This window comes from Aethalodelphis obliquidens, unplaced genomic scaffold (assembly GCF_003676395.1).
Source record: "Aethalodelphis obliquidens isolate GAN/ISIS:26980383/991018 unplaced genomic scaffold, ASM367639v1 scaffold2, whole genome shotgun sequence".
Lineage (NCBI taxonomy): Eukaryota > Metazoa > Chordata > Mammalia > Artiodactyla > Delphinidae > Aethalodelphis > Aethalodelphis obliquidens.
Window position 1 is genome coordinate 38,517,463 of NW_020837946.1, and position 12,512 is coordinate 38,529,974.

A 12,512-nucleotide genomic window follows, 5' to 3' on the forward strand; every position below is an offset into this window, starting at 1 on the left:
CTTTGTATATTTTAACAGTATAATACTGGTATTCAGTTAATGCCATATCATCATAATTAAAAGAAGACATGGCAACATCTTTTGTTCAACCAAATATGAGCACCTACTATGTGCCAGGTATTCTAGTTACTTGAGATACATCAGTGAACAGAATAGACAAAAGTCCTTGACCTCTTGGAGTTTACATTCTAGAGAGAAAGACAATATACAAGAAGTATAAGTAGATTATATAGTATGTTAGGTGGTGTTAGGGTTATAGAAAAGAAATTGAGCGGAGTAAGATAGTCCAGGAATGCTGGAGACAGGGTAGTTTTAAACCGGGCAGTCAGGGTAGATTTCATTGAGACAGTGATATGCAAGCAAAAAAGAAAAATAATTTAAGGAGAGGATTGATGCATTAGGATATACTGGGGGAAAGATTCAGACAGATGGACCCTGAGGCAGAGTCCTGACCAGAACTTTGAGGATATTGTAAAGGAGGAAAAAAACTTTATTCTCTTAGGTTTGGCTACTGGCCCTGCAAATCAGACTGACAAAAGACAGATTAACAGGAAAAAGAGGATACACATTTTAATAGATGTTAAAAATTTTATTTCTACTTGCATGAAGGCTTCTTGTATATAAAATGAAGACCCAAAGAAGTGGTTAAATTCAGGGGCTTATATGCTACTTTACCAAAGGACAATAAATTGTGGAGAAGTAACTAGACAAAGGAAGGGCAGTTGGCTTCTGTGGGTGGTAAATTGTGGGAAGGTAAATATATGGGGGAAACTAATGGAAGATAAGGGTTATTTAGGAAGGTTTGTTACGCAAACTGAAGTTGGTTCCTTCTCCATTGATGAGTAGTGATTAAGAGTCATCTTACTCTTCCTGGTATGGGAGAGGGAGACACCTTTACGGATGGAAATTTATGTCTTGCTTTTAGACATAAATGGGGAGAGCAGAGGGCTGATTGCTTTCAGCTCAAAGTGGCATATTTTGGCCTGGCATACTCTTAACTCCCTTCATTACCAAGGAGTCCAGTGCAGCTGGAGTGGAGCAAGCGGGGAAGGGGAGAGGGTAGGGAAAGATGAGGTCAGAGCTCTAATTTTTTGGGGGGTGGGGAAGGGGGCTGCCAGATCCTGTAGGGCACTATTAACCTCCAAAAAGACTTTGAATTTTACTCTGAAAGAAACAGGGATCCTAATGAACAAGAGGTAAGACATTTTCAATATGTAACCATTACCTATGTTTAAAGTGAATTCTTCTGTAAACCCTCTCTGACTGAAACTCTTGAGAGTTATTTGCTAAAATGAAGCCAAGTGTTTCCTCTCACTGGTCTGTTGGTGGTTCCCCCCTTGTCAACTGAGTGTTTAATTGACTAGTTTAGGATCAGGTATTTTATACAGGAAGTTGCTTAGCAGGGCCTCCTGCCTCTGCCTAGCATGTCTGGAGGTCTGAATGTTGAGGAGACCCCTCAGGGGTGTGGTTAGGACTTGGCTATAAGGTATGTCACCCAGCCTGGATCTACTGAAACATATAACATTCTTCAGATTGGCCTGCACCACCCCTGTTGAGGCCTCCTGTAGAGGAGACAGCAGTAGCACACCTCTCTCATACAGCGGTGTGAGTGACACTGTATCAGTATAGGAGCCTCACTCTTCCCACCCCCCCTCGCCAGTGTTCCCTTCTTATCGGGGCACACGCCCTTCAGTGCAAACATCCCCAAGGCCAGACCTTACCGACTTGCCAGAGGGTCTTCTCAGCCTCTGTTGCTTTTTCTGTCCTGTAATGTGCCAGTGTCTTTTTCTCTCATCTCTGGCACATTATAATCAGCAAATCTTTCTGGTATCTATCAATATAAGAAAATATTCAAGTAGCAGTGGGCGCATTCTCATTTGATAGCATGGTGTCATCATTGCAATTCCTAAATATGTCCGATACTCACACTCTTTTTTTTTCCATCCAGGGAGGGTGTCAGTGTACAGAATTGGGCATCTAGGGACATTGGGTTAAAAACAAATGCCGAGTGTGCCGATTCATGAAGTTTGTGAGTGAATTCTCATAGCACTTAATAAGACTGGTGCTCTGTTTGGTACAATCAGTGGTAAAGGGTCACCCCCTCACCCGCCTGCAATGTAGTTCAGATCTCAGCCACTGTCAGAGTTTTGCTCGCGCATAACTTGCCTAGTGGGATTCCATAACTTGCCTAGCACATGCAGGTAAATTTGCAAAGTTTTAACAGTCAGGCAGCCCCTGTGAAGATGTGTTTTTGCCCAGGTCTAGAATGATCATTTTGATTCAAATTGTAGCTTAGGATTACTCTAAATCCCAAATCCTAGACAAGGCATCTAATTTCTGAGTGTAGCTGGAAGAAAGCCAGGCCTGTTTATGATCCAATCTCAGGACATAGGTATATTCAATTTTTATCCGAAAAGTAATTTAAAATCACGTTAGGTGTTTATGCCATTTTTCAAGAAAATGTAGGGAGGAATTACTTCAAAGCAAAAGAACATTTGTAAACATCATTTTTCATCTGTCACAGTCTGTCACATGGCATCTTTCTTACAAAATTTCTTATCTTTTTTCAAGTCCCCTAGGTTGACTGATAGAATAGTGAGGACTTTGAATACTTTTTTTGTTTCTGTTTTATCTCCAGTATTGTATGGAGGTTTTGGAAATATTAATATAGACATAGAAACATTTCCAAATCCCAATTATTTTGGATATGTTTAATATGTCTGGCCATGTCTCCTGTATATGCCTATTCACAGGACATTTCTGCAATCCAAAAGTCATATACAGAAAAAAAATTAATCTTTAAAAGATTATTTTCACACTGACCTCTGTGTGTGAAATATTACGGGGAAGGAAGAGTTTGAAGCATAAAAGACTTTATGCTTACGTTATTTTAGGTTTTTGTGGCATTTTAAAAAGAATTCATTTATTTTTTAAAATTACTCTTTACAATCATATTGTAAGTTAATATAATTAATCCTACTTTTCCAAGTAAGAAAATGATAATGTCATGGGACCTAGGGAACAACAAACAGTAACTTTTACCACTGAATTCAGCTCTTAATATGCCACTTGTTTGTTGCTTCTGATGACCATTTATGGAACCAAAAAATGAACCTTGGGAGACAAAACAATATGTCTAGAGAACAGCGAAGCAAAGGAATGGATGGGATACCTTAATGACTGGCTTAAATGTGTAAACCTCTGAAAGGATATCTCCATCTGCATCTCCCAAAGACACTTCAAACTTGATAGATCCAGAGCCATAGTCATTATACACGGTCACAGAGAACGCTGATCATTCCCCCTCGGTTCTCCTTTAACACTTTATAAAGTATGCACACCTCCATCATAGCACTTTTAACATCGCATTGTACCTTATATGCCAGTCTTCTCCTACTGTACTGCAAACTCCTTATGGCAGGAAATGGATGTTCCTGACCTTCATAAGACAGTCAATAAATTCCATTCAGATGAAGGAAGGAAGGGAGGGAAGGAGGGAGGAAGGAAGGAAAGGAACAAGCTAGCAAATGAGAGGGACAGTGGTCAATGAGATGTGCATGGTCCACAGCATTGCTATGATTGCTCAGTTTCTCTGGAAATTACCATGGAACAGATTTTTTTTCCATGTGAGGTGTTTGTAGTACCTGTAGCAGAATCACCTGCTTGGGGTGCTTCCTAAAATTCAAATTCCTGCATCCCGACTCAAACCTACTGAATCAAAGTCAGCATTTTTGAAGGAGCCCCCAGGATATTCATTGTGAGCAATGGAGTTGGGCAATCATTGCCCCAGAGGATCAGTTAGCTAAAGGGGAAGGTAGCCAATGATGATTTGTGACCTACTGAATGTGCAGGAGATGTTGGCAAATCTGCTTATATAGAGATTTTGTTTAAGACCCCAAGGTAAAATTATGTGGTTCTCATTAAGGGAAGGGGACTATTTCTCACCTAATTAACCAAATTTCTGAGAAAATTCTCTGAGCTACTATACTCTGCAGTTAATAGAAGAGAGTTAGTTCTGTGTAGTGTAATCTTATATCCCTACTCCTTTACTTCTGGGTCCAAACACTTCGTTTCTCCCTTGGAGAAGCAGACTTAACAGAAGTAATTCCAGTATTAAAAAAAAATTAATTGGAAAAGCCCTAGAAGAGTACAGTTGATGCTTGAAGAACATGGGTTTGAACTGCTCAGGTCCACTTATGCACGGATTTTTTTCAGTAGTGAATACTGCGGTGCTATGTGATCCACGGTTGGTTGAATTGCAGATATGGAAACTGCCTGCGGGTAAGGAGGAACCCCATCCGTATGCAGAGGGCCGACTCTAAGCTGTATGTCGATTTTTGACTTCAGAGAGGGGCGGTGTGCCTAACCCCTGCCTTTGTTCAGGGGTCAACTGTAATTTTAAAAAACACTATATGAAATCATTTTCGGAAAGTATCATGGATTGCTAAAATAAGGCAAGAGTAAAGATTTTCAAAAGGTTTCTTGATCATGTTCCCACAATATTCACAAACAGGAATGAAAATTATATTAGAAGGATTTTAGGGCTTTTTGGGTGTGTGCTTTGCCTTTTTATTTACAGAACATGTACTGCCAACTAGATTTATAAGAGAACTAAGAATATGTAAGAGACATGAGTGGACAAGCTTCATATAAACCCTGCCAAACAAAATTAGATTTAGAAAAGATATTTAGGTACATGAATTAAATATCTCCAATGTTTCTTCTTGTAATTATATTCCAGCTAGAAAGTTACCTAGGTATCTAGAACATACACTTCTAGAATACAGACTCCATTGTAACTATAACAGATATTTTAATGTTAGTAAGAAGGGAAATAAAAATGTGGATGGGAAAGGGGGCAAGGAAGGCAACGGTCCAAGAGCAAAAGCAGACAGATATGTTTCATGGAAGCTGACGTGTTTCTCGGTTGAGAGGAAGAAGCTAAAGGTCAAGGTGAGAGAAGGTGACTGATGGAAGGGTTTGAGTCAAGGGCACCACCATAATGGGGGGTAAAACCCTGGGCAAGAAAGCAAGAAATACATGTGGGTTCAGAAAAGATGGCAGTAGGGAGAGGCAGAAACCAGGGAAATGGGGCTTGATGTCCTCCATGTTCTAGATGCCATAGGGTGCATGGTACCCTGCTGTAAGTCAGAGGGTGGAAATTAGAGGATGTGAGGACAGTGAGACAGATTTGAATAGCTCTTAAGAGAAATGGGGAAGGGAAGTGGCCAAGTATAAATGGAAAAATTGATAATTGGCTTTAAAGACCAATGACATTTCTTTGATCTATCAGAATCTTTATTCAATTAAAGGAAGAAATAGATGTATAATTATGTCTATACGATACATGTAGGGAATTTAGAAGGCTTTCTTTGGTGTACTATTTTTATACTCAGTTATTTTTCTTATTTAGAGTTGGGGGCATTTTAAAAAGATTGAGTCATCTAATACAGATGTTAAATGAGGGTGAAGAAAAACAACTTACACAATCTGGGAAAAAATATTCTGTTCTCAAACATCCATAAAAAAATAGACCTGAGCAGAAAAATGCTGTCACTGAAAAGATGTTCTTGGGCTAGCCTAGAACGGAGTGCAACCTAAATGAAAGTGTTAACCTACTTAAGGAAAAAAAGGTTTAGTCTGAAGGACAAGTTAAAATTGGTCTCCTTGAAACAAAGACAAGGGATGAGTCATTCTAGGTATGTTTTAGAATCGTGCCACCAAGGCTGGTCAGAGCTCTGCTGGCCCACGTCAGTAGGAGCTGGAGCTGTGGTGGAGACTGTGAGAGCCGGCACAAAATAATTTGAACTCTGTGCCACCACACTGGTTTATTTCTAGGGATTTTACGTTTTCAGTTAAGAGTAGCTGCCAGTTGGTAGCAGGAGTGCTAGTATCTGTCAGGGATGATGAATTTTCAGAAACATAATCTCACTGGAGAAAGATTTCCATATAGAATAACCAGAATATTAAGCAACTTGGGTAACTTCTAAATGACAGACACTGTGCTTGGTGGGGAATAAGACCTTCCCCATGAAAGTTTACAGATTTGTTTCTTGCTATGGCATTTGGGCTTAAAAAAAAAAAAATCAGAACATACCCATCAAGCTTCTGCTCTGGGCCTGTTCATCCTAATTCTGACCCATTTCTCAACATATATGGGACATTTGAGTTCCCTATGGGCCTGAATACTCATGGTACATTTTTGACATTTTGCTTCAAGGGGCTAGCCTTTATTTCTTTAAATATCATATACTTAACCAAATGGAGTTGTCCACATAGCCTATGAACCAAAGATAGGAGTAAAAGTCAGAGATACATGTTTTATCCCAACCCACACAAGCTGGTGGGTGAACCGAACCCCTAACTCTAGGTCTCTTTCTTGGTGAGGAGTCTGGGGAGGAAGCACCCGTAACTCATCCTCCCTTATTTCCAACTTCTGAGACCAAGGATGGATATTCGTGCAATGCAGTATTTCTACCTTGAAGTGAATATAACCGGCAAAGAAAAAGTTATTAGTGGCCCTTCTTGGAACAGGAGATGCTGGCACTGGTTCTCTGTCAAAATTCTCCTCCAGGGAACATGTAAGGGGTTGTGTCAAGCTCAGGCATCACTTCTGCATGGAGCTCAGTCCTCTCACGATATCTCCTCATCCCATTACCCCCACGCGCTCCTATTTCTGCTCCTTAGTGCCCCATCTTCCCAGGGTCATTATGTCAGAAGTGTGTACTTGGTTTGACTTAACTGATGGCTTGGGGAGAAAAAGTTTAGTAATAGCAGAAGTGCGAACCCTCTAACAGAGAGGTCACACTTTACCAAGTACAAATTTATTAATGTTGTTTTTTATCATTGTGATCCTAATGCATGCTCCTTAAAATGAGATTTGATGTTGCCTCATCTTTCCTGAGGCCTCAAGAGGAAACTGACACAACAGTATTTTCAGAAAATTTCCCATGTGCATAGCCGTGTTTTTTAAAAAAAGCATTTTGAACAGCTGGACACCTTCTACTCCCTATACCTGTGTTCTGTTCCCTTCAGAGTCCAGTGCCTTGCATGTGACCAACAGCTAATACAATACATTTGTTTGTGAAAACATGAGGGTCCCTGTCCCTATGCCAGCAGCTCTGCCCAGTATGTTTTAGAAAGGAAGAAACTACCTTTGTTGTCTAACCTGGAGAAGTGATGCAATCTCAGTGATTCTGGGTCAAGTCAGGCGTGATGCACCCAAATCACTGAGTGATTTTTAGGAAGGTAGTTGTGTCTATTAGGAATTGTGTTCAGCTGCAAGTAACAGAAACCCAACCACAGGAGCTTAAGTAAATAGGAATTTATTTTTGCCTCGGTAGCAAAAAGCCTGAAGGCCATGCAGGGCTCAAAGGATCATCATGGATGCTTCCAGCTGCTTTCTCTGCCATTCTTAGTATGTGGCTCTCATCGAAGGAGAGGGGAGGGGGGAGAACAAAAAGATTATTGAGTCTGTCCTTTTATCAATCAGGAAAATAACAGCTTTCCCAGAAATCCCACCCAGTAGAATTCTACCTACGTCTCACTGGCCACATGCCACCCTTGGCTGCAAGGGATTCTGGAGAGGCAACTATTTTTAACTGGGCACATTGTTCCCTCGGACAGAATTGGGGTTCAGTTGACAAGGAAGAGGCTCAAGGGGTAGGCAGTGAGCAGGTTCTGCCCTGAGGAGCCACATGACATCTTTCAAATCCAGTTTTAGGTGATTGTCTGAGTGCCTTCTAAATATCAGTGTTGTGGTTCTATTTTTGTGATGGAATGGAGTGGATCGCCTTGCATTTATCTATGAGGGGAGGTGATGCCCTGAGTCAGTTATGCCTTTCCATTCTTACAAGAACAGTGGCTGCTTCTTGGCCTTTTCACGATAAAGAATCTTTGACTTATACTGTGCTGATTACAGGTAGCAGGAAAGGACCCTTCCTCCCAAACTTCTTTGACTTCTCAATGTGATGAAACCAGTGGGCCCCAAGGACAACCACTGGATTGAAATCCAGTGGAGCTGGATTATCCAACCCCTCACCTGGCCCACTTTCTGTTCCTTTTATGCTCATAAGAAGTGAGGTTTTTCTTAGGACTCTTCCCTTGGGCTTGGGACCTTTTCTCTCCTCTCTTATTTTAGTGGATCTCTTACTTCATTCACCCTCTCGGCTTAATTCCAGCTCTCAGTTAAAGTGTATCCCTAATCTTCCCTCCTGGGAAAGGGATTTGGGGAAGCAAATGAGGTACATCTGATTTTAAGAGCCAGTATCTCTGCACACATTTTTGTGTACCTGTAGAACTCTGAATGGTCTCTTTTTTCCTGTTTTTAGTTTCATTTCCTATTCCAGGGCCCTAGGACAGAACTTCAAACTAGTGTGATGTAAGCAAGTTAAAGAATATGAATCCCTTGGGCTTCCTTGGTGGCGCAGTGGTTGAGAGTCCGCCTGCCGATGCAGGGGACACGGGTTCATGCCCCGGTCCGGGAAGATCCCACATGCCGCGGAGCGGCTGGGCCCGTGAGCCATGGCCACTGAGCCTGCGCGTCCGGAGCCTGTGCTCTGCAACGGGAGAGGCCACAACAGTGAGAGGCGCGCGTACCGCAAAAAAAAAAAAAAAAAAAGAATATGAATCCCTTCCACCTTCAGGGTGGGGCAGAACCTGGGGCAGCCAGAGCACCCCTACTATAATCTTAAGTTGTAAGTGTCTCTTTCATGTACTCCAGTGTGTCCTACAAATATTACCATTTTCTTAGTGCCATGAGGTCAGAGAGCTTGGAGAATGCTACTTTCAGGCTGCTCTTTGGATCTGTTCTTTCTATCCTTCTTCCTCTTTCCTTTTCTTGTATTAACTCAAGGTCTACTGCTACCGACCTTTTGTAAACGATTGTCCTAGCCAACCTGATAACTTAGTTGGTGTCTGCTGAGCACTGTCCATGGCCAACCTGTGCTGTGTCTTGACTCAGTTTCATAGCTCAATGTCTGTTTGTTTCATCCCATCTTGATTCTGTTATATTCTACCAGCTTTGCTCTTCCTTTTCTTTCTTTTTTTTTAAGTTAACATCTTTATTGGAGTATAACTGTTCTACAATGGTGTGTTAGTTTCTGCTTTATAACAAAGTGAATCAGCCATACATATACATATATCCCCGTATCTCCTCCCTCTTGCGTCTCCCTCCCACCCTCCCTATCCAACCCCGCTAGGTGGTCACAAAGCACCGAGCTGATCTCCCTGTGCTATGTGGCTGCTTCCCACTAGCTATCGATCTTACATTTGGTAGTGTGTATATGTCCATACCACTCTCTCACTTTGTCCCAGCTTACCCTTCCCCCTCCCTGTGTCCTCAAGTCCATTCTCTACGTCTGCATCTTTATTTCTGTCCTGCCCCTAGGTTCTTCAGAACCTTTTTTTTTTTTCAGATTCCATATATATGTGTTAGCATATGGTATTTGTTTTTCTCTTTCTGACTTACTTCACTCTGTATGACAGACTCTAGGTCTATCTAGCTCATTACAAATAACTCAATTTCATTTCTTTTTATGGCTGAGTAATATTCCATTGTATATATGTGCCACATCTTCTTTATCCACTCATCTGTTGATGGACACTTAGGTTGCTTCCATGACCTGGCTATTGTAAATAGAGCTGCAATGAACATTGTGGTACATGACTCTTTTTGAATTGTGGTTTTCTTAGGGTATGTGCCCAGTAGTGGGATTGCAAGGTCATATGGTAATTCTATTTTTAGATTTTTAAGGAACCTCCATACTCTTCTCCATAGTGGCTGTATCAATTTACATTCCACCAACAGTGCAAGAGGGTTCCCTTTTCTCCACACCCTCTCCAGCATTTATTGTTTGTAGATTTTTTGATGATGGCCATTCTGACTGGTGTGAGGTGATACCTCATTGTAGTTTTGATTTGCATTTCTCTAATGATTAGTGACATTGAGCATCCTTTCATGTGTTTGTTGGTGATCTGTATATCTTCTTTGGAGAAATGTCTGTTTAGGTCTTCTGCCCATTTTTGGATTGGGTTATTTGTTTTTTTGACGTTGAGCCGCGTGAGCTGCTTGTAAATTTTGGAGATTAATCCTTTGTCAGTTGCTTCATTTGCAAATATTTTCTCCCATTCTGAGGGTTGTCTTTTCATCTTGTTTATGGTTTCCTTTGCTGTGCAAAAGCTTTGAAGTGTCATTAGGTCCCATTTGTTTATTTTTGTTTTTATTTCCATTTCTCTAGGAGGTGGGTCAAAAAGGATGTTGCTGTGATTTATGTCATAGAGTGTTCTGCCTATGTTTTCCTCTAAGAGTTTTATAGTGTCTGGCCTTACTCTTCCTTTTCTTTTGATAAAGGATTTTATAGATGGGAGCTCACCCAACCCTTTTTTTATATATCATCTCATTGCTGGTTGACGAACAATTGTACCCTTTGTTCTTTGTGGTTTTGTCTTTTGGCAACAGTGAACAACCTGGCCAAGCCTGGACGTGCCATCTCCTTTCCACCTTCCCATCCTCCTCCCCAATTCTCCTGTATAAATGCAAATGTAGAAATTCAGGGTAATCTGCTGGGAGGAGGTAAGTCATTAACAATAGTGATAGTGTTCATTAATATTTCCCCTTTATTTTTTTTCCATTTATTTTAGAACTTGTATTAGTCTTTCAGCTAAGGAAAGACAAAGAGGTTATAATTAAGATTAAAAAGTGTTTCTTTGTTTTTTTCAGATGAGAATTCTCCAGCCAACTTCTGGGATTCTAAAAACAGGGGTGTAACCGGAACACAAAAAGGACAAATTGTATGGAGAATTGAGCCTGGGCCTTATTTCATGGAGCGTAAGTAACTGAGTGTGAAATATAAGTTTGTGATTGAACTTGCAGAAATATGCAGAAATCTATAGAGTCTTTCCTGAATTTTATTGTAAAAGTTTTGGGCTCTGATTTATACATGTATGCCGTGTTGCACCAAACTGGAAAGTATATTGTTTTGGAAAATACTCATTAGACAATGTTCATATAATTTGAAAAACTTGTGTGTGTAAAATGTACCTGATGAATGTATGGTATATAAATTATGTATGGTTATTTTAATACTTTACACATATGTATATACCCTTATATCTCATTTATAATTAATAGTATATTAATTACAAGGAGCAGAAAGAATAATTCAAGATTTCAGTTAATCTAAGAGTTTTATTTGCCCGTAGAATACTTGACTGTTATTTTCCCCAGCAGCAGAATAAGTTTTGCGTTTGGGTCTTGGTCTTTCCAAGTGTAGATGAGATAGTGTGGGGCACACTGCCATAGAGGTCATTTATTAGGAATCAGAAATTGACTGCAAATAACAATTTCCCAGTTGATCTGATTTATATTGATACTTACTTATAAATACAAATGCTTATATATAGTACTTATATATAGTATTATATATGTAAATGATTTACTAGTTGGTCCAGGTTAACTTCTACATTTACAGAATTTATTTTTCTTTAATGTAGAAAAAAATGAGCTCTTTAAAATTTTTCTGAGCTGTTTAGCTCTGTGTAAGAATTAAATTTTCTATATGCAAGGGATTTAATATAAGAAAGAGAGAGCGTGTATGGATACTGGTACTTAAGAATGGTAGTTATTAAACCATAAATTATAAAGTAAGTTTGATTAAATGGAAATCTGATGTAAGCATGTCTTTCTTGAAGCATGTAAAACTTCTGTAATATAAAAAGTCATTTTAAAAGGTTAACATCTATTATTTTGAATTGCCATTAAAGACACCAGATAATTTCTTTGACCATCCTTACTGGTAGGTCAGCATTTCATAGTTTTCTCAAATCCCACTTCTGTCCTCTAAGGACTGTCTTTTTTTTCATAGTTCAATTTCTGGCTAGATTTTCTCCTTACATGGAATGTAGTTTTTAAGGGAAAATGCTCATGATATAACAATAAGCGGGAAGCAGATACATACAGCATAATCCCAGCTAATACAGCATGTAGGAAAAAGTCTGGAAGGAGATTTGCCAAAATGTGAACAAGGGATGTATCTGGGAGGTGAGATTATGAGTGATTTGTTTTTATTGCCTATTTCTACTTCTCTTTACTTTCCAACATTGGTCCAGCTGCCATTACTAAGTAATGAGAAAAATAAGTGGTAAAAGAATCTGGTGAAAATGGAATGGGAAGTAGCTGGGTTTACTTTCAGTGTAATTCCTCCTTTGAAAAGATCCCAGGGCTTAAGAGGATGGTCTAGCTGAGAAGTATTGCCAACTGAACTTCAGGGAAAAAGGCAAAACAACCTTCCTGTTTGCTTTAAAATGCTGGAGACGGCTAGGAACGGTTGCCTGTTGATGGAGTGTGCAGATTCACATGATGAGGCTCATGTGAACACCTGGGAAGAAGTCAGTACCACACACTGCTATAATTTGTAACATGTATAAGAGACCCATTTACAGAGTATCCCACTTGACATGATTGATTTTCTTTCTCCATGAAGTATGAATTAGAGATTCATAATGTCCTGGCT

General features: G+C 39.9%; 1 protein-coding gene across 8 annotated transcripts in view; it reads left to right on the top strand.

Annotated features, from left to right (window-relative positions):
- The window catches only part of HECW2 (HECT, C2 and WW domain containing E3 ubiquitin protein ligase 2), a 414,407-nt gene that overhangs the window by 233,663 nt on the left and 168,232 nt on the right, over positions 1 to 12,512 (top strand). For 7 of the 8 annotated variants that reach the window (XM_027125303.1, XM_027125331.1, XM_027125328.1 and 4 more), the window contains exon 3: positions 10,721 to 10,828. In XM_027125303.1, coding sequence (XP_026981104.1) covers positions 10,721 to 10,828 — 108 coding nt within the window. Of the gene's footprint in view, positions 1 to 10,720; positions 10,829 to 12,512 lie in introns of those variants that run through there. The other variant, XM_027125351.1, reaches the window with a different exon arrangement.